Raw genomic sequence first — 21,337 nt, 5'->3', positions numbered from 1 at the left:
TAAAGCTGTTGATCCATTTTATTGAAAATTTCTGCACTTTTATATTTTTTGCCTCAGCATGTTGCATGGCCTCTTTCAAAAACAAACACCTGCCATTCTGTTAAGGAATTTCCTGATCCTACTTGTAATTTTTGTCCTTCAATGTCTGTAAGCTGTAAGATGCAACAAGGTAGCCTGATACCGTCATATCCCACCTCCCCCAAGTTGGGCTCAGTGCTGTTTTCTCCAACCATAATGTCAAGCACATTACCCAACAGTTGATCATCACCTGTCCACAGAATACTGTTCCAGTAGAGCTGCAGAACTTACAATTGGTCTTCAACAAAATTGAGATCAGGTTTTTTATTGGGATGAGGTTTTATCTGTGGTAACCTCTCATAAACCCTTGTTCAGTGTTTTTCTTATAATAGCCACTGATTAAGTATGCCTCGAGTCCGTAGGTGTCTGGGGCTGTCTGCCACTTGTTTTAAGGTTCTACAGTGTGCCGTCACCCTGATCTTTGTAGGAAGCCTATTCCTATGGAGAAAAATTATGCCAAATACCTCCCTTTCATAAATGACAAAGAAAAAACAAAACAAATATTTGAATATTCTTGTAGTAAAAGAAAAAAATCATGACACTTGAATTTGAAAAATCAGAAAGACAGAATAAGAGCATAAAACATCTAAAAACAAAAAATCCTATAAATGAATGTAGCAGTATGGCCAACAATGGGTTGAATTGCAGCAAATTTAAAATTACAACATTTGAAATAAAAGTAGTGAGACTTCATTTTCTCACTTGTGTATTGGTAATATGAGTATATCCAGTGGTATGTCAAAAATATGAGGCAATCACACAGTAAAATTAAAAATTTATTTATATTGATTTTGGTCTTTTTACAGTTTCAATTTATCTGTGGTTTCAGAAAAAAAACATTTAAAAAAAATCACCACTTTTAAAACTTCATATAACTTCACTGCATCATATCCTGTGGAAGCTTTGAATCTAAAAAAGCTTTGAATCTGAGGAGGTTTCCTATTAACTCCTTTTAAAGAAACTGAAAAAGCCAGTAACTACTTTTATTTTGCACGATGACAAGAAAAGATGCATCACAAAAAGACTTGCCTACCAATATAGGTCTTATCATTGTAAGATTGCAAAATATGAAAAGAATGGCATTTTTCAACAGTAAATCTTTCCATATTTCGCCTAACCATTCCTCTTCACTTGGAAAATGATTCAGTGCCTCTAACCCCACCTGTTTAGTTTTTAATACATCATTATTAAAATCACCACAAACGAAGGGCGGACAACAAACTCCCTCTCAGTAATCATTCAAGTACATCCCAGTCCATCTTACCTGATCACTTGACAAGTATTCTTAGGTTTAAAAACAAAGCTACGGTTTTAAGTGCACTCAAGATTACACTATTTATAAAAAATAACTGTAATAACAATAATAACAATATGATAATTGCAGTAATTACAATAGTAGTAATCATTTTAAAACATTCTACACAATTCTCATTTACAAATATCACTACAACTAGCAGGCACCCACCCTGAGAGAAACATCACTGGGTCAAGTTCCCCATCTGTAGCAACGGCAAAACATCTTTAGTCTGGTTATTTAAATAAGAATTACAATTATCGTACGGAAAAAAAAACAAAAAATCAACATCAATGACCATAATTACATCTACAGACTGGAACTTCATTCTCATTTGACAGATTTGTTATATGTACAGTCCTCATATTTCAAGAACACCCTTCCTCTTCACCATGCCATCCGTGTTCTTCACCCATGAAGTTTAAAACAGAATATGACCAAGATCAGTACAATTTATAAATTTAACTTCATAATTAAAACTTTTGTATATGCAGTTTGTGCCTGTTCTGTGCATGTCTCTATTCAAACATCGGTTTGAACAGGTACAATACACCACCATATACGCACGTTACCTTAAGAAGAAGCAACACAATGACGGCATTTGTACAGTTTGGGATTGTGTGTCCTTATGTGATTTCTGACATTTTTCTGTCTGAAGAATGTCTTGCTGCACAACTGTAGGAAAGAGAAAGATCAAGAGAGTGGAGGAAGTTGAAAGAAAACAGATGGAAGACAAAAAGAAAGATAAGAGATATAAAGGAAGTCATCAGGATCAGACGGGTACCTTGGTATCAGGTCATTATCACACACTATAACTCCTTCACTTATCACAAGAACTGTTAATATAGCAACTTATCAACATTCACAAAGCTGGGGAACACACAGCTATTAATAATGTGTTAGAAATCTAGCTATGATTAAATTAGTACTGTCTTCTTATATAACATAAGAGAATGAAATGCAGATTGCAACACTGTTAGTAATGCTATAAGCTACTGCATTCTCTGCTACATATTTCTCCAGGGAGATCTACTGCAAACAATAGAATACAGAAAAGAGTTGGCACTTACAGGGCATGGCCAGTGTTTGCCTTCAATATGTCTGATGCGGTGCATGATCAGGGCATCGCAGTCCCTGTACGACGATCTACACTGTAGGCATGTGTGGGCTCCACCTGAGCCCTGACCACAAGGACCCTTCAGCTGTTTAACCTGAGCCCGTTGGATGGACTCCAGCATAACAGTGTGCCGGCTGCTCATAGGATACAATTTCTTCACCTTTTTGGAAGACAAAGAGATGAGAAGAAAAAAAAAATATATATATATATAGTATACATGTGTATGAGGTTATTGGCATTCATAAGATCTACTCCATAAGCTTTCCATTTAGAAACAAAGACTTTCACAAAGTCTCACGAGACCTTTAGACCAAAGTATATAACAATGAAAACAGAACAGTATCCCATCTGTGGTACCTTTGCCTTTGGCAGTTCCCTTTTAACCTTGCAGGTCCTCTTGCTGTCTTTGTGCTGAGCAGAACTTCTGATGGCTTTTGGCCGTTGGGACACACAAGTCTCTTCCTCTTCTTTTTTCACTCGGAGGAGCATCCTCTGAGAAAAGAGAGTCGACCTGTTGCCAACCCCAGCCCAGTGTGGCCCATCTAGACCAGTTCGGTCTGGCAGGATTCTTGCACTAATCCGATCTCTTCTGACAAGGCCAGGTGATGTGTCGCTACGGGAAGCACTGCTGTGGGAGACGGACCGGGTCAAGCAGATGTCCACGCTCTCTTCCTCCCTCTTAATTCCACCTGGAGGTCGGCAGAGGCCAAAGAGAAAACCTTGGTCTAGCAGTTTCACAGGGGGTTTACTCTGACGTTTACCTAGGTCAGAGGCATCACTTGCTGGAAAGGCCTGCGTCAGGGGTATAGGGTCTGCTGGCTCTTCTTTGATGGCCCTATACAGAGGATTTGTGTGGTAATCTTGGTAGTTTGTACTGGAAGCATCCCAGCTTCTGGCACTATGTAGAACTTCAGTTTTTTCCCCTGTTCCATCTCTTTGTGCCATGCTCTTTCTGCTCTGTCGGACTTGATCTCCTCTGCCTACTCCACTTTGCTGGAGTGGCAATCTGACTGTTTTGTCGTTACAGCCGTGTTTGCCTTTGTCTGACTTGTTTTGCCTTGAACCTTTATGCTTATCTGTTGTACGTCCTACATTGTAGCACAGCTTACGCTTTGACTTTGTGCCACTGATCCTTAATGGCCGATCCACTGATGTAACATCCTTCGGAGCTCTGACTTTTGGAGGTGCCACTGTTAGCCCCTGGTAGTGGTGGGCACCACCAGGGTAGGGGATGGGTTGCGAGATGGCGAGATTGGGTTCCCGTTTTGTCCTCACTGTCCTCGCTCTTTTTGGAGGAGCATGGGCTCGTTGCACTGCGACTCTTTCTCTGCCAGCAGGCTGAGGTATGGGTTTGTTTGGGCCCCTAGTGTTACTTCTAAGTGGGCGTTCAGTCTTCAGCCCTTTAGAGTCTGCCTGCAGCAGTGAATGGCTGCGTGTGGCTCTAACGCTCGAATGCTCCATGTGCCCAGATGCATCATTCTTCCTCTTTGAACTCTTTGCCATGGTGACTTTGGGTTCCTGAGGCTCCACTTTCATCACCTTTTTCAGAAGATCCATTCTGGTCATGTCACAGAGGGACAGGGAGGAGCTGACACCCACCAAGTCTCCAAGACCAGTTCCGCAGCGTCCTAGAGCCTGTGTGCGGGGTTTACGACGAGCGGTGAGTGAGTAGTCATTCACCTTCAGCTTCCTAAGCCGCTTCTTTTGCCCCCAGCCTGACAACTCTTCTGGACTAGGTAGTAAAGACTTCCTCTGCAACCCCAGGAAAGTGAGTAGCCGATATTTCTCCTGAGCACGAGGGCAGTGAACTTCATCCTGCAGGACTGCACTGCACACTTCTTCCTCCACCATCTCCTGCTTCACCTTCAAAGGCGTCACTGGGTTTGGCTGAGCTCTAGACTGCACCGGAGAGAAATCAGACTTTGCCCTGTAAAACTGGGGAGGATAAGAGGACCTCCTCTTGCTCTTAGAGGAAAGGTCAATTTTGGGCAATAACCTGCGCAAAGCAAGCGCTGCCCCCGGAGTGGAGCGGAGCAGACGGCGGGATGGAGAGGAAGATCGAGTAGAGGTGGACGGAGAAGTGGAGATGACTACCGAGGAGGGACGAGGGCACAGTTTCCTCTTGCTGGATGGAGATTTGAAGTCCATGAGTTTCATCCTGCGAGTCGGGCTGCAGGAAAAGCCACTGTCCTCTGGCTGAGGACTGTGAAGTGCCTGCGTTCGGCACTGAGCTGGTAATGTTCGATCACAAACTTCCCCATCTGATTCATCTGTCCCCTCCACAGCGTGTGCTCTGCACTGCATGGGGCTACTCCATACAGATCCTAAGGCTTCCCCTTCATCCTTCTCAGTCGTATTCTTAAAGCCAACTGTCCTTCCTGCAGGGGAGTGTTGACTTCTCCGGCTGTTCATGGAGGAAGAACCAGGCTTTACAGTGAGCGCTCCCGCAGGATTCAGTGGGTCAGAGAATTGCTCGTCAGCCTCTTTCTCCTTCTGGATAGCAGAACAGGCCTCCAAAGCAGGCCACATGCGGAGGTGGCGAGCCATTGCAGCTACCTCTGTCAGAGTGTCCAAGTTCAGAGTCAGGGTGGAAGTGTAGGAGAATTCAAGCAATGCAAGCAAACTCTCCTCACTGAAACCTAGGAAACATAAGTAAACAATAAAGGAATAATAAATAAATAAATGAATAATGCTTGATACCATTGCCTGGACAGTGACACTGATTATGGGAAAGGGGAAATGTATTTCAAACATAACCTATTCATTTTTATATTGAACATTGGTGTTAGACTCTTTTCCTTGAGAACTGAAGTTCAGTGTTTTTTTCCTGACTCAAGATAACTGATTTAACTCATCAGGTAATTACCAAGCCCTACTGTGCTGTGACCACCTGAATGTGGGAATGCACCATGTTCCAAAGAGATGACATGGCACAATTCACTGCCTTTTTTATGTGTGGTACACACAACAAATCAGGCTCTCCCCACACAATTCTACACCAAACACCGAAATTAGACATCATGAAAAACATCATAAAAGTGAGGTCTATTATGATATTTCAAAAGTTGTTTAAAAAAGGCTTGCCTGTGAGGTCAACATGAGGCTGAGGGTTAGTGGCAGAGTCCATTTCAGTGAACAACTCCTGGAAATACTCGCTTACAGCCGCCAAGACTGCTTTGTGGGCAAGAAACAAGTGGCCATTGCCGGTTTTCAGTGTGATGTCGCAGAACTGCCCTGCCACTCGCTGGCTGTTCAGCTTGCTCAGAACTCCACGGCCGTGTGATTTCACCATCCTAGAGACGTTCCCTACTTCTGAGCACTAATGGGGAAGGGCGCAGAGAGAAGGAAGAGCCGTGTGACGTAAGTGTTAAAACACGACCCAGGTGGACTCGGGTAGTAGTACGATCAAACACCGACAACTTACCGCTTTTTCAGTCTGCCTTAGATGGCATTCCTCACAGCCAAGAACAAAGTCACGGACCTGAAAGTACATTCCTAAAAAGAACACAAGCTGTGGCTCAACAATGTTTCCAGAACAGAGGTAATAACATTGCAGTAAGAAATCACATATGAACAGAAATGCTACAAAGCAACAATGCAAACATATTTAGGCTAAGCCTAAGTAGACATTGCTTGAACTTCAGTACTTTTGTGGCTCACGGTTTCTAGTGCCTTAAATCACAATTGTTGAAAGGGTTGTAAAAACCCTTAGGCACAAGTTAAAGTTATTTTAAACATTAGTTTCTTCTGTTTGGTTTGGTTCTGATGATGCGCTGACGTTGCCACCATTTCTCTGAGGAAGACTCAATTTTGGATTGTTATACAGCAGAAGCTGAAACTAAACGAAATAGAAAGTTTCTACACCACACCAGGTTTCAGGTATTAAAATAAATCCTAATTGTGGAGAATGGGCTAGCTCATTTCTTCACAAAAGACGTCCTCATCTAAATTTGAACGTGTGCATCCGTTTATCAATATAAGCCATCCACATTTCACCGATACCGTATGGTATGGATATATGTCGTGTATCACGACCATATAGTAGCCTATTGCGTTTTATATATATATAAAAAATAACTCCACTTATGAACGGCGACAATCGAGGTTGAGTAAAGTTAACTAAGTTGCGAGGCAACAAATTTTGTCAGTAGATGACTAAACTTGGCTGCAACACTAGACAAGGCACTGCATATCCTGTATCCTGCGCAATATTCATAAAACACTTCCAGAAGGTCGTCATCCAAAATATCACCACTGGCTCTGCGAGGAGTTACAATTTTTTTTTTTTTTTTTTTTTTTTTGTGGTAATAACAGAATAACTCACCTTCCCACCAGTAGTGTTCAGCTACCAGTCTATACGTGTCCTCCAGGGTGTGGTGCGACTTCCCCGGTATCTTCGCGTGAAAAACCTCGATTGACTTCAGTCTCTCGTCGTCAGCCAGTACCTCTCGGTACTGTAAGCAGCCCTTCTCCAACTTTTTACGGAACAAGGAGCCGCCGATCATTTCAAAAAAAGGCGAGGAGGCGACGGTCGGGCAGGTCTTTGCAGTGCCGACGCCATTGAGATAACCGAGCTCCGGTTGTTGGTCCACTGAGTGTTTGGCAGTGCAAAAAGTGTCATCACTAGCATAGTGCGCAGTGTAGGTGCATTCACCAGCCATTTTCACCGGCTTCCTCGTTTTAAGCCTCCTTTCCTAAACCTAACCTAGTCTATATCTGTTTCACAGTCTTGAGAAAGCATAAACAACATCTGGATCATCAGTAAACGCGGGACCCTAATTATTAGGGGTACGCCTGATCTACAAACTTTTCATTATTTATGGAAGTCTGTAAGACTCGGACACAAAACACAAAAGGCCAATTAGTGGTGTAAAAGTAACTACTGCAAATAGTCCAACACTGGCAGTCCTCCGGGACAACAACCTACTACATAAAGGATAGGTGGTAAGTCTCACGTAAAGGCAGAGGTCGATCAACAGCCCGACCGAGCTAATCAGACACCCGGAGCAAGCAGCCGCAGATCCGAGTAAAATCCATCTTCTTGAGTAGTTGACATCGCCTTCCCACGAGTCAAAAGTGCAGCGGACATCAAAATATCATCAATTCCAACCTCAGCCAAAATACGCACAATCCATAAGCCATACGTCTAAATGAACCATTTTACGGAAAAAAAAAACAAACAAACCTATTTTTTAAAAAATCAACTCTTAAAGTTTTCCAAAAATTCGCTGCCCCTTTCTGATGCATCAAAATGGATTAAAAACAGATCCTTAATTGTGTTTATTTGCATCCCTGGGTACACAGGAGAAACGCCGCGCCAATCTCTTATTAATATTAAATTACGGTTTTCCAGGTGGCTTGCGGCTAAGCTACTTATTCTCTTGATAACTCCACTTTAACGAAACAATGCGGGCTAGCCATTGGCACTGAAATATCAACTTGGCTAAAAACAGATTCGGGCAGGCTGTCTATTTATCCGAGCCACGGTTGCGGCGGCGTACGCAGCCGTCTTCCCTTCCCGTGTAACTTGTGATTTCTTTTAACTCGGTAGCAACATGCTGCAGCTATCTGTCGCCAGCATCGGGAGCCCAACGACCTATTGCGAGGGGGTAGGAGTCTTCCCGCACATCAAAACAGGGGGGAATGACTTCAGAAACAGCAATATCCTCCGCGGGTCCCCCGTCTAAGGCTTCCTGTGCGCGTCCGAGCCATGTAAACCGAGTCAGACGATCCAATAATCCAATTTTTTAACTCGTAACCTTCTGTTGGTAACCATTTGTCAACCTAACTTCTCTTCGACGCCCGACGTCTCACCCCTCCCTCCGTCAATGTCTATTAGTAGGCTCTTTAAAGAGCCGCTACTACAGACAATATAATTGGTCTATGAGGCTGTCCGTCAATCGCGTCTGTTCCCCCGCCCCCCACTTTTTTCTAGATCAAGATAGGTTGTTGACGTCAGCGCAGTCTTACCAAGTGAACCCTGTTAAGTTTATCATTGTGGATTAGATAAAGATGTTGTGCTCGCTTCGTTTCGAGGCTTTCTTTTCTCATTTTCATAACAGGCCTTGATTACATTTAGTCAATCGTTGTCCTTCAGTCCTTCTCTATAATGCTCGATGGACAGATTACAAAGCTTCTTTGATGTTATTAATTAATTTAGCATCTTTCATCCAGGTTACTCCTCTTTCAGCCCTCAAATATCACATGAAATGTCTCTGTTTCAGTTTGGCACGAAGAATTGTGCATTGGGTTTAACGGCTGTTTTCCTGCAAATTATTTATTTTAGTTGATCGAATGTAGGCAAAACTAAATTTTAACAGGTAACCTTAGTCTATACACATATGTTCTAGTCTTATCTCTAGTAGGTGTATATTTAAATATTTAAATCTTTTGAGCAATTCAGTGTAAATTGAGTGATCATCAATTTCTTAAAACTACATAATCAAATGAAGAAAACACAAATTCTTTTAATTGGCCATGAACTATACAGGAAAAAAATAAGATAGCTTGAAGTCTTGAATCTGTTTTGTTCCTAAAATTAATTTGATTACAAACAAAGTCAAGAAAAAACCTTTTGTGCTGTATAGAAAGCTTGCTCAAAATATAGCATCAATGAATTAAACTAAAAGGAGGAACAGAGGCATTCTGATACAAGAGACTACAGTGACAGCTGTCTTTTTAATATAAATAATTTCAACATTTTTCTTTTTATTTATTTATTAAGATATTGTTTAGCTTCTACACAGATCTCCTTGTGTTTGAGTTATCTGCAATAGGGATTTGAATCGCATGCCAGCCTTCTGTACGTACCAAGGATTGAAAAAAAAGGGTCTACCAATGACCACTAACCCGATGTTCAGGATAGGAGTTAAGCTACATTTAACTGCCACATTTAACATTCCCCAAGCCAGCTGTTATTACAGTAATAAATATTTTTCATTCTAGAAATAAAGAGTTAGCATAGCATTTCACTAAAGAATCCAACAAGTTACCACTATGAATTATATCATCACATACCATATGAGTTCTTCTCTGCCAGTGGCATTTTCAACACACAGTATCCAGTGAGTTTCTGGAAAGTGGGGGCACCAGGATAAAGAAGGACTCAAGCCCCCTTTATTTCCCATATAACGGTGAATGAGGACAAGACACATTTGCTGGTTAGAACAAGGTTGCTACAGAATTGTTATTGTGGTGAAGGTCACACTCAGCTCTTCTGCAGGATTGAATACTTTAGTACAATAAAGTAGAGAGGAGAGATGACAAGCCATGAATGGACATAATCACATGACTGAATAACAGTCTAATAAGACCCTGTTGCATTGAATAAAACCAGATGTGTGGAGCATTAGCATTATAGTGATTAATGTTGTGCAGAGTGATTAATATTGTTTATATTTTCAGGCCTTATATTTCCTCTGCAGTGACCCACTTATTCACCTCAGTAGTGCAATAATAAAATACTTTAATCAAGCATTCAAGTGACAATGAGATGTATACACACACACACACACACACACACACACACACACACACACACATGCACGCGCACATACACACACACACACACACACACACTCTATGCTTTTACAAATGCATTCTAGAAGTGTTAAAGGTGAGATCATATTAGGTGTCATATTTAAAAAGGTACCCTGTTACTCTGCAGTTATAAAGCAGACTGGGTTTTATTTTATTCGTATAGTGATTTTCACAACACTGTCACAAAGCAGCTTTACAGATACTCTGGTATAGACCCCTAACGATTCAGCCAAAGGTGACAATGACAAAGTAAAACTCCCTGGGACAAGACGGAGGAAAAGACCTTGAGAAGAGTCAGACTTAAATGGATCATCTGTCCTCCTCTGGAGATTTTGATATGAAAAATACAAAAGTGGGATTAAGCAAAAGCTTTCCAAACATACAAAGGAAAAAGGTAGGTGAGAAAAACCAATGGGCAATGATTGAAGCCAGACAAAAGGTATAATGGAATACTGATTGTGGTAAATACAGCATTTTAAAGATAACACTGTAATTAAGAGCAAAGGCAGATGTAGAAACCTCCACGCCAAACCAAGGCAAGAGTTTATGCATGTCTTGGCAACCAGTTTGTTTCATCCAATCAGACGTTTGAGAGTGAAAATTTAAAGAGTATCAGGTGAGGTTATGCAATGCAGGAGGGTGAGAAAGAAAGTGTCTTTTCATTAAAATGTACAGGATCTATTAAATTCTTTATTTACATTTAAAATTTGTGCGTTTCCCTTAGGTGTCTTATTTGATAAGCTACTCACTATAGACCAATAGGCTATTAGGGTAATTATCTGGAGAGTAATAACATCAGGATGCAAACCTGATGGATAGCAAATGAGGTTAAAAAATACAGAACTTCTATTTGATGAATGCTATAGGGAAGCAAGCGGAGCACCAAAGTCAACTCCTCCATGTGATCCAGTGACCCTGGACCACTCTGACATTAAGACTCCTAGGCCTGGAACTGCTGTGAACCAAACTGTCCTGACCATGTGGGAGCAATCAGAATCAGTAATGAGTTCTCCCTCATCCTGCCTAACCAGAGGTGTATAAAGACATCCAGTGAAATCCTCACATATAAGAAATAACATTTGAGATCATTTCCGTTGGAATTGTCCTGAGATTCCTGAACTAACTACAGAAAGCTATCCAAACATATCACAGACAAAAAGTTGCTTGAAATGTAGGCTACATGAAATTTAATTTCACAAGTTGCATAATGTTAAGCATCCTACACCTCATACAGAACTCAGTAGCAGCTGCATCCATCTGAACTTCATGAAACAGCCAGTTAAAATGCTGATATCACATTACATGATCATGTTGAATGATATTATTTCAAAAAAATTATTTCAGCAGATCAAAATTAAATCAGCTTGACTGATTTTATATAAGGTTGGTAAATTTTTATATCAGTTACCATGACAAACCAACATGATCTTCTCATAACTATTGCTTCAAGTTAACAAATGTTAACGCAGACAGCTGTTTAAACAAATGCTTGTGTCAGCATTTACTGTTAGTCCTATATCGTGATCTACATGTCTAGCGTATTCGCCACATCTAGATTGTTCTCCACTTTTGACATCCTTTAATTTTACACAGAGCAGAAATTCCAATGGATGAAATCTATTACAGAAGTGATCAAAATATGTATTCCTCACTGAACTTGTAGTGCTTATAGGTTACAGTGAATGCAGCATCAAATGCAACCGTGATGAACACTTAAGACATGACATACAGAAGAACAAACTAGACAGACAGAAAACAGAAGAGCAATGACTGCTGGAAAATTACACAAAGGCAAAAAAGATACTGCAGCTCTAACTAAGACATTACAGATGACTATGTATAATGAACGTGGTACAAAGTGGTATAAAAATGAAAGCCTGCTAATTTGGCTAAATAGCGGAGGGATGTGTTGTGTGATTAGCTTTTTAATTGCATTAACTGTCAAGTTGTTTGGAAATGTTGTTGCATGCAACTAGTTTCATGAAAGTTTCACTGTGTAAAGTTAGTCTAAGTGCTGATGCATTTTGCCACTGACATCATGGGAAAATACCACTTACTCATAACAAAAACAGACACAATTTCTAAAGAACTAGTAGAAGCTAATTAAACATTCAGATTTTGGCCTCCAGTAACATACAGGTGTTATAATTCTTGATCTCCTTGTCTGTGAAGACAGTAAGGAATGTCCTAGGAAGTTTCGCTGTCTTTTGCATAATCCAATCAGACCCAAAGGTGTCAAAGCTTGGTGTCCCCTATCTCTGTCAGACAAAAAGGTGTCAGGAATTAAGTGGAGACTGTTTTATTTTTCTGTCAATGTTTGATCAAATATCCCGTGTCCATGTTGTTTATCCTAAATGTACATCCCACACAAACCAACAACCTGCTAGTATACAAAGTGAAGTTATGGGGCCCTTCTTTACAAAGTTCCCTGTGATTGAGGGATTGAGGCAGAACCAACCACAAATCTCAGGCTTCCAGAATGTCTGAGACCCAGATTTTGACAAGCAATTTTATTTTCTGTTAGGGTATACCCTAAAAGTGCTGTTATCCGTAAGTATTAAATGTTTTAGTTCATTTAGAGAAATATCAAATTCTATTTCTGATTCTTTTTGTGGTATTTTAGCTTGAGAAGCTAAATCTTCTGATATTTCTCAATCTTAACCATGATAGTTGAAACTCTGTAGCCCATTATTTATTATTCTTGTTCTGTATGTCTTGACCTAGTTCTGTACTGGTTATTTACTAGTTGCCCACTAGATTGTTCTGGTTTTATTTGATGTTTTTGACTCCAATAATGAGTCAGATTTGAACAGTTCTCTAGACCCCATTAGCTCTAAAGCTCCTGCTATTGGTAACTCCTTTTAGCTTTATTATTCCTGTGTTCTCCAGCTTCTAGCTCTTTTTTTTTTATCTCTCCCACATCCAATGTCTTAAAAAATAAAGCAAAAAAGTGGCAAAGGAAATCATTTTAATTGAGGCAGCACTTAGGGCTGCCTCCGTTAGATTTATGATTTAAAACTATGGGCCCAATTCCTTCAAATGGGCCCGATTCTGTCAAATATTGAGTTAAATGGGTTTCTAATTATAAATATAATTTTGGCAACCAAAGAAAGAATATAAATAATACAAATAATCTCAACGGAAATTTTTCTGATAACTATTTCTAGATGATATGTCATAAATATACTCAGAAACTTGCAATGTTGTTTAAAATCTAAAATGTTGGAAATTTGTAAAATTATTGTCACTGATCATTTTCTTTAACTAGATAGCTGAACCTAAAAAATAAGATTACTGAATTTAGAAATCAAAAGGTGGTTCTAAGTATTTGAAAAGACTGAGGGAAAGGGCAGGCTTTTGCATACCTGATGTAATGGACTATTAGAGTCGTAGAACCTGCCCCACCACCCTCAGGCCCATAAACTCACAAGAGGGTCTTGTGGGGGAGATGAGTGGATCTGATTATTTGCCTGTCAATTTCACTTGTTAAATGTAGATCCGTTAGCTCCTTTTGTGTAAATGTTAATTGAAGGCAAATGTGCAAAAATGCTTGCTGACACTGGCAGTACTTCCTTGCCTGTTATTTCTCTGCCTCTCTGTTGTAAAGTCAATGCTACTGTAGGCATAGGTGTCAGCTATGCCCTTTATCTTTTGAGCATGAACTTCTCACACTAGGCAGCCAAATTAAACCTCTTAGGTCAGGATCTGCTGACTAAGACAAATGCTACAATTCACTGTTCCATGGAAAGTATCTTTCCTGAAGTTCCAACTGTGCATATATCAATTGTCCAGTTGGTGGCATATAGTGACCCTTCTCTTTGCCTTTCTCAGTTCCCTTGATCTCCCAGACCTGAAGATCTAACTGGTATTGCTCCCGTTCTTGCCTCTCAGAAAGAACAAGATAGCATTCCAGTTAACAAAGAAGGGACAGATGAATGGTTTCTCTTTTGCTCCTAATCCTGACAGTATTTTAGATAACATTCCACCTAAAGCCAAATAGTTTTCTCTAGTTGCTTTATGCAACATATTCATTTGTGTGCCTGCTGAACCAGGAGTCATATAGGTAGTCCCATCACCTACTACACTACTCTCACCCTGCTGTTCTTCTTGCTACAGATATTAGCAACTCTGCTCAAGTGGCTGAGCTGGTAACACTCATCAAACTATCTACAACGACTCTAGATATGTCTGGGTGATAGTTTTCAATTATTTTATGCTCTGGTCTTACTGTGGCTTTTCTCACTTGCTCTCATTTCTTATTGCCAGAATCAGAGCTCTATTAGCTACTATTCAGCTGCCTTCTTAGTTAGCTTTAATGGAAAGCCCACAATAAGACCTTTGACCCTGTCTTCAGTGGCAATGCAGGGCAGACTTTGCCAATAAAGAGCCCTTTTACCTTCCCACAACCCAGTCAATTTCTCTCCATGCCTGTTATACCTGAACTTATGTCTCTTAATGGTGCTGCTGCCCATCAAGACATTGGTGGCAACTGCAAGAAATGGGCCTGAGCAGGTTAGAACTGCAAGCTGTATTCTGATGTAGTGGGGCAACCTCTGAGAGGTCATCCAGTGATACCAAACTCTAACTCCTTATCTTGCAGTGACCCATATGAGCAATGGGGGGTAATCATGGTATTTGAAAGATACAGGTATGAACCAGTCTACCTCTCATACACAAAAACATTGTTTAAGCTGTATTGTTTGTCAAAAACAAAATGCAGTGAAACGTCACTTTTAATACTGCCTAAACCAACAGGTTTTTTCAAGTTTACAGATATTACAGATTCGTGCAAAGGCAAAGGTTTCACATTTGTTTTTACCCACAATCTTCTGGAATGGAGTACAAAATGGAGAACTGAAAAATAGGCTGGAAATCAGTCATTATGACTGTCACAGTTCCTGTTTCCTTAATGTCAATGCACTCTGTTCTGAATAAACAGTCCTCAGAACATGGGAGATTCTCACAAGTACTGGTTACAGTATTGACAGAAACTAACTACATGCAAAATAAATGTATACTCATTGGTCAAGGACACACAGACAGCCCTATCAGGCAGTCTCCTCAGCTACAACTTGGACTCTGATTGGTGACTGGGTGACTTCATATATATTCTGCACTGACTGGAAAAGTGAGGCCCTTCTGACAACCTTATCTGCAGTAGAATTTGCCAGCCAAAATAAGTGGATACGCTTCTCTCACTACGTAAAACCCTCCCCACCCTGGAAATGATTCTACTGAATATTATTCCAAAGGGAGCAAGTGAACATTTCATGGGAATATAACAGTGAGTGAAGTGCTAGTATCCTCTCTTCAATGACCCTCCACTTCCTCGCACTGATCCAAAGTTGTTTCAAAAATCTAGAAGAAAGAAGAACAAAAACAAACATTGAAACAAGGGTAGAAAAATTAATAAAAATTAATCATGTGTGTTTGTATACTCACTAATAGCTCCTCAGCCAGGATGTTTTCCCAGTATAGCATAATTCTTTCTGCTATTGTTGCACCAATATTTAGTGCTTAATGTCACTAAATGTTGTCTTTTTGTCCACATATTCCCATCTCTTCTTGAGTCAGAGTTGATAGTAGTATCCCAATTTAAGCCTGAGCACCTGCATCAAGAATACTATGAATTAACAAGGTTGCATGACATAAGAATGAGCATAAGGATGAGAGAGACATGATAAAAGCCACCAAGCTGCTGAAAGATGTACAAGTTCTGGGTCAACCAGCATCCCCAGTCCTACCTGTTCCCTGGCTCACCTGGTGGAACCTCTTATGAGAGATATGAATGCTACGAGGTTCCTGAATGGCATCTGGATTGCTGGCACACCTCTGAGAAGGCCATGTACAATGACTACTTCTCCAATAGAGAGCAGTGGAAGAATCTGCAAGTCCAGAGCTGTGACAGCGAGGTCCCACAGTTGCAGGAGGAAAGACACCCAAATCGGAGGCTCTGCCACCAGCCAGGGAGGAGGGTGTCCTCCCCTCACTGTGGCAGCAGTTTGTGACACGCCCTAGAGAGCAGCCCACGTAGGCTGTCTCTACACACATGGGTGCAATAGGGATGAGCACGCTGCGAACCATGCAGACCTACACTGCATTCCTGTCCATCTCCTCCATTTACTCACCTGGGATCCTTCTGTTCCTCCATACCATGTGTGCTCTGAATGCACTTACCACTGTTGTCCAGAAATGCACTCCATGAAGTGCAAGCAGAGTAATGGGGAAACAGCTCAACACTGACCTCAATGGTGCAGGCTCTTTACTAGTACCAAGAATAAGAAAATCTACCACAGGGGGCAGAGCCTTTTCCTATAAAGCTCCCACACTATGGGTGCACCTTTCACACCTTCCTGTAAATGTTTGAGACTCAGACACAGTCTCAATATTTAAAGCTATGCTGAAAACCTATCTGTGCAGTCAGGCATTTTATTAACCAATTCCCATCTTGAGTAAAGGTGTAGAGCTGGGGGTCCATAAGTATCGAGAGTTGTGGTAAACTGAAATGTTATGACGCTGTCACTTCACCTCCGTTTTGTCATTCAGGTTTGTTGACTGAGAGCAGTGGACTGCTGATGTTCGTGAGTGCTCTCATGCCTGTGTTTCCTTCTGGCTCTTTCCTTTTAGCTGTGCTGCCATAGCTAGATCTGCCAGAGTTCATCATTGCACATTACAGTTCCCTAATTTACACACCCTTGTAGCCAGACATGCCTAATCTAGTCTCTCTTTCTGCAGAGGTACACCTAATCCTGATGTTACTGAGCCTCAAGCCATTTTAGCTGCCATGGCTATTCCTGATGTCCCCTGCTGTAGCCCACCACACCTCCACCCCAGCCAATTACTCTCTATTGTCCTTAATGGACATTCTCTTGCAGAATGTCATGATGTTATTGAGCCTCTACCTGTCTCAGCTGCCATGGCTACTCCAACCACCCCCTGATGTGCCCTCCTCTAGCCCATCACACCTCCACCCTAGCCATCCCTTAATGGATGTTCTCTGTGCACACCATCGGAACAAGACTAGGTCCTCTAGACAGTTGGACTAGACATTAATTGCTTATTTTTTCATTTTATATTTAAAATTGTCATTATTGTGGTGACTGTTGTCGGCCAGAGGAGGATGGGCTCTCCTTTGATTCTTGGTTCCTCTCAAGGTTTCTTCCTCATGTTCTAGGGAGTTTTTCCTTGCCACTGTTGACCTTGGCTTGCTCACCGGGGGCTTGGACTTGGACATTTGTAAAGATGCTTTGTGATATCTGTTGTAAAAAGTGCTATATAAATAAATTTTGATTGATTTTGATTGTTTTGTTGTGTATATGTAACCTGTAGGCAAGAAGATGTAAGTGAAATGGAAATGGAAACTTGTGTTCAGAGTTAAACTTATTGTGAGGTAATTTATTCGATTCTTCAAGACACGTTTTAGCTATGTTGAACATTTCCTTCTGACCTAAGGGTAAAATGTATTATTTCCCATATAACACCACTCAAACCACACTGTAGAATAAGTCACTGTTGAATATTAACAAGCTTTTCTCAACAGAATTGTCATGCAATACCTTACTTTTAATTTATTTGAATATGCTCCTACACAGCAAAGACTGCATTATAGTGAGCCATTTCACAACTACTCCATCAAGTTTTGACCTCTTGTACTCATTTCCGAATGACCTAGGTAACTTTGGATACAACATCCTCTGTTTTGTATTCTTGGGCCTGGTTATCCTGGTTGTTTTCCCTATGCACAATCTGAAGGTACCACAATTTTGTACCAATTTGTACCCATTTTGTAATACCATTCAAATGTACAATCAATTAAATGCAAAATTAAACATCCTGGGACCTCACAGACTCTACATTGTTTAAGAAGGAGGCAAAAATGCTTCAGAAAGGTTCAGCTAATCCCAAGACATAGATCAAAGAACTAGTGAAGAAGGTAGAGCCATTAGGTACCATTGTATTTACATCTGCCAATAACAAAGCCTTCTTACAATGGCCTAACAAGATGGCATACAAGGAAGAAACTTCTACTGGAGTAGAATAAAACCCCAATCAGTCACCAGGATAAAGACTTCGGTTTTCAGAGGAATGTTCTCTTCCATATGAAACAAAAAATTAAATTGTTTATTCATAATCACCACTATATATTGAGAAAAAAAATGGTAAGGCTTTTAACGCAAAGAGGCATGAGGATGGCATCATCATGACATGGGAGCAGTTTGCTATAAAAGAGACCGGTACAATTCAGAACATGGATTGTAAAGAGGGAGAATTATAATGAAATGCTGAAGCATAACCTCAGGAAATAATCCAAAAAGTTCAAATTGATCACAGCTAAATATTGTAGCAGTACAATGATCCTAAATTGTTATTCAAAGTTGTGACAAATGGCTTAAAGAAACCAAAATAAAAAGTATTGGAGCAGCTATCAGAAAACACTGACCTGAATCCAACAGAAAAGTTATGGAGTGAACAGAACAAGCTTATTCATTCAAAGAGAATCACAAACATGAGTAAGTTACGCCAGTGCTGTCAGGAGAAGGAGCAAAAATTAGGGCAAAACATTGTGGGAAGCTTCTGGAAGACTAGTCCAAAGTGTTTGACTGAAATGGCAAAAGCCACCAAACCAAAAACCACCGAATGTATGACATGTTAACGCCAGAAAATGTGTAAAATGGTATTTCATTCCTGTTCGTTAAATGCCCATAGCGATCATCTGCGCGCTCTTTCCAAGATGAAAGCAAATAAAAGATCCCCAGCAAGCGAGAAATGACCAACCTCGGTCATGACATCCGTAGTTCGTTGTAAACTGCCTGAGGCGACGGCTTCAGTAGTTCTAAATCAAGACAGAGCAGCAAAAAATCTCTCCTCAGTCTACATCCGTTTATGGTTTCTTTGTAACACCTTGGCGTATTCCTACTATTGCTGTTGAAAATTTTTGCCATTATGCTAACTCCAAGCAGACCAAAAATTATTTACCGTCGAACAGGTTCAGGTATTTTTGCAGAAAGGCGTTAGATTATGAATCGCTAACGTCATATGCAAATGAGGACCAAACACAGATTACCACATATCGAGCAAACTGTAAAATACGCCAGCAATCCACTTTTGTTTTATGAACTTGACCTACTGTATGTCCCCACTGTAGTATGTAAATCCTAAAATTTCTCATGACTTCCATATTGAAACTACACTCTATGGAAATAAACAGCTATGTACATCTAGCTGACACGTTTATCCAAAGCAATTTACAATTATGACTGAGTACAACTTGAGCAATTGAGGGTTAAGGGCCTTGCTCAGGGGCCCAACAGTGGAAACCTGTTAGTGGTGGGGCTTGAACCCGCAACCTTCCGATTACAAGTCAAGTAATCGGAATCTGCCTGTGGTAACCTACACTAAACGTGAAAAATTGAGTTTGAAAGTCTTTAGTTTTGGGGTAATAAACTTTTGGCCTCACAAGTATATGGCACATCTGTGTAACCTCAAACTACCCGTGTATAAGCAGCCGTCATTCCACGATGCAGTGTGTGCAGGCAGGACTGAGACACTGGTAGCGGTCCAGGATGAATGGGGTTCTTAATGCCCCATGCCCTAATATGTCCTTAATGTCACATACTACTGGTGCACTGAAAGAAGAATGCTGTGTCATTTTCGGTGTTTAACACCAAAGCTGCCTCCACGGGGTCCAGATATCTTTTAGAGTGTAGTGTCTTCCAATTCCATCTGAATAAGAAATTATGCAGAGATAATGTGAAGGAATGTTTAATTGACTAGGCTATTTTATACACAATTAACCTGAAAACTCATCAATCAATTACCAGTTTAAAATGATGAAGTGCAAGCAAAAACAAGATGGTCCAAAATATGAGGATTATTAGAATAATCTCCATGTAAATCATGAGATACCTCTTAATTAATATGCAGTTATCAAACTTTGAAAAGTGTCAATGATTTGTCAATACTTTTGCCAAACTAAAACTGAGCATAATAAGTGCTGTTATTTAAAAACATTAAAACACACATCTGTGATTTTCCTATTCCAGCCTTCGGTCAACAGGGGGTTATCCATAAACATTTCCTTTCTCTCATTAACTATGACTCTGTGAGTAACAACACTGGCCGCTGCCTTTAGAATGTACAACCAACTGATCTCTACTGTGAGTAGGTGAGGCTGTAAGTATCCTGCCCTTTTTAACCTTTACTAACTGGGTAGACCAAACTGAGACAGATCGAAGAGGATATGAATAGAACATGGAAAATAAAACAATGACCTTTATTTATTATGACAATTCAATTGAATTTTTCTATTGAAAAAAAATGTTATTGACAAAATTCTATTGAATTTGCACATATATACACTAGAAAATGATTCAAATAATTGAAAGCCAAATGTGCTATTTGAAAACAATGTTGCAACAGTATAATAGCAGAAGTATTTCCTGACCAGCTCATTACTAAGTTATCCAGCAGGAAAACCCTTTCATGACACACACACACACACACACACACACACACATATATATATATATATATATTTATATATATATATATATATATATATATATATATATATATTGTGCATCTAACTCCCCCCCACTCCTTTATAAGTAGTGAATCATAGATGCTTTCTTACACCGAACACCCTTTTCTGTTGGTGAGTTTACTTTTCATGCCATAGGATGCACATGTAGTATTGATCCATTTTATCTTAGTTACGATCTAATGGGTCTGTCAATAGCACTTTTTATTTCAGTTCCAAAATTACATTTAGTTTCAAAGTGCTTTATATAGGACAGATTAACCATTAAAGTTTATATATGTGATTATGGTTCAAGTAAAATAAGCTATATTTAGGGCAGTGTAAAAGGATGCATTACATATTCTCTGCCCTATTTGTTTTTTTGTTTTGAGAGAGAGAGTGAGAATGAGAGAGAGAGAGAGAGTGCAAGTCAGTCAATTTTTTAAAGAAACTAAAAGAATGTGCATGACCCAAATGTTTTTTCTTGCCCCATCACACCTGATTTAACGTTAAAAGGTTTAACTGGGCGATATGCACTTATGATACAACTGATCCAAAATATCAGCTACGAATGTTTTATGAAAACATTTTTGCATAGCCTACTGGTTTGGTTACATAAAATACAAGAAAGGGACAGTATGCTTTATTTTTTGTTGTAATATTTTATATTTACTGGAGTTTCATACAATATGCAAGATCACACTATAAAAAAAAGACTAGTAGATAAAAACAAACAAAAAAGGTGAACGTATTTGAAAAGTAGTGGGAATAGCCCATAAATATTATTTAG

At 40.1% G+C, this 21,337-nt stretch overlaps 1 protein-coding gene, 1 long non-coding RNA gene and 1 pseudogene across 3 annotated transcripts; 1 reads left to right on the top strand and 2 right to left on the bottom strand.

The window, feature by feature from the left end:
- Window positions 1-841: 841 nt before the first annotated feature.
- On the bottom strand, window positions 842-8,288 carry LOC113567669 (uncharacterized). Of its 2 annotated transcripts, XM_026995767.3 has the most exons (7): window positions 6,814-8,288; window positions 5,914-5,984; window positions 5,574-5,808; window positions 2,847-5,128; window positions 2,443-2,649; window positions 1,945-2,047; window positions 842-1,778 (listed from the first exon to the last, which is right to left on the bottom strand). In XM_026995767.3, the coding sequence occupies exons 1-6, from the start codon at window positions 7,148-7,150 to the stop codon at window positions 1,946-1,948; spliced, it is 3,234 nt and encodes a 1,077-aa protein (XP_026851568.2). In that variant the 5' UTR covers window positions 7,151-8,288; the 3' UTR covers window positions 842-1,778; window position 1,945. The 2 variants fall into 2 exon arrangements, with proteins under 2 accessions (XP_026851568.2, XP_026851576.2); XM_026995775.3 differs by having other exon boundaries at window positions 842-2,047.
- A 6,629-nt stretch (window positions 8,289-14,917) lies between these two features.
- Window positions 14,918-18,856, bottom strand: LOC145659238 (uncharacterized). Its single transcript, XR_014125219.1, has 3 exons — window positions 18,804-18,856; window positions 15,471-15,637; window positions 14,918-15,386 (listed from the first exon to the last, which is right to left on the bottom strand). It is a non-coding gene; the product is annotated as an uncharacterized LOC145659238 (long non-coding RNA).
- LOC113567859 (NADH dehydrogenase [ubiquinone] 1 beta subcomplex subunit 9 pseudogene) lies at window positions 15,691-16,062 on the top strand (annotated as a pseudogene).
- Window positions 18,857-21,337: the final 2,481 nt, after the last annotated feature.

Source organism: Electrophorus electricus, chromosome 9, assembly GCF_041902795.1.
Source record: "Electrophorus electricus isolate QZ-2024a chromosome 9, ASM4190279v1, whole genome shotgun sequence".
Lineage (NCBI taxonomy): Eukaryota > Metazoa > Chordata > Actinopteri > Gymnotiformes > Gymnotidae > Electrophorus > Electrophorus electricus.
This window is presented reverse-complemented; position numbering and strand designations above follow the sequence as displayed.

What these genes read in the sequence shown, in the direction of transcription:
- LOC113567669 (XM_026995775.3), bottom strand. Translation starts at nt 7,150, where the DNA reads ATGGCTGGTGAATGCACCTACACTGCGCACTATGCTAGTGATGACACT. An exon ending in GGGAACTGCCAAAGGCAAAG is followed by an intron (nt 2,650 to 2,846) that starts GTACCACAGATG and finishes TCTTCCAAAAAG; the next exon opens with GTGAAGAAATTGTATCCTAT. An exon ending in GCAAACACTGGCCATGCCCT is followed by an intron (nt 2,048 to 2,442) that starts GTAAGTGCCAAC and finishes TCTTTCCTACAG; the next exon opens with TTGTGCAGCAAGACATTCTT.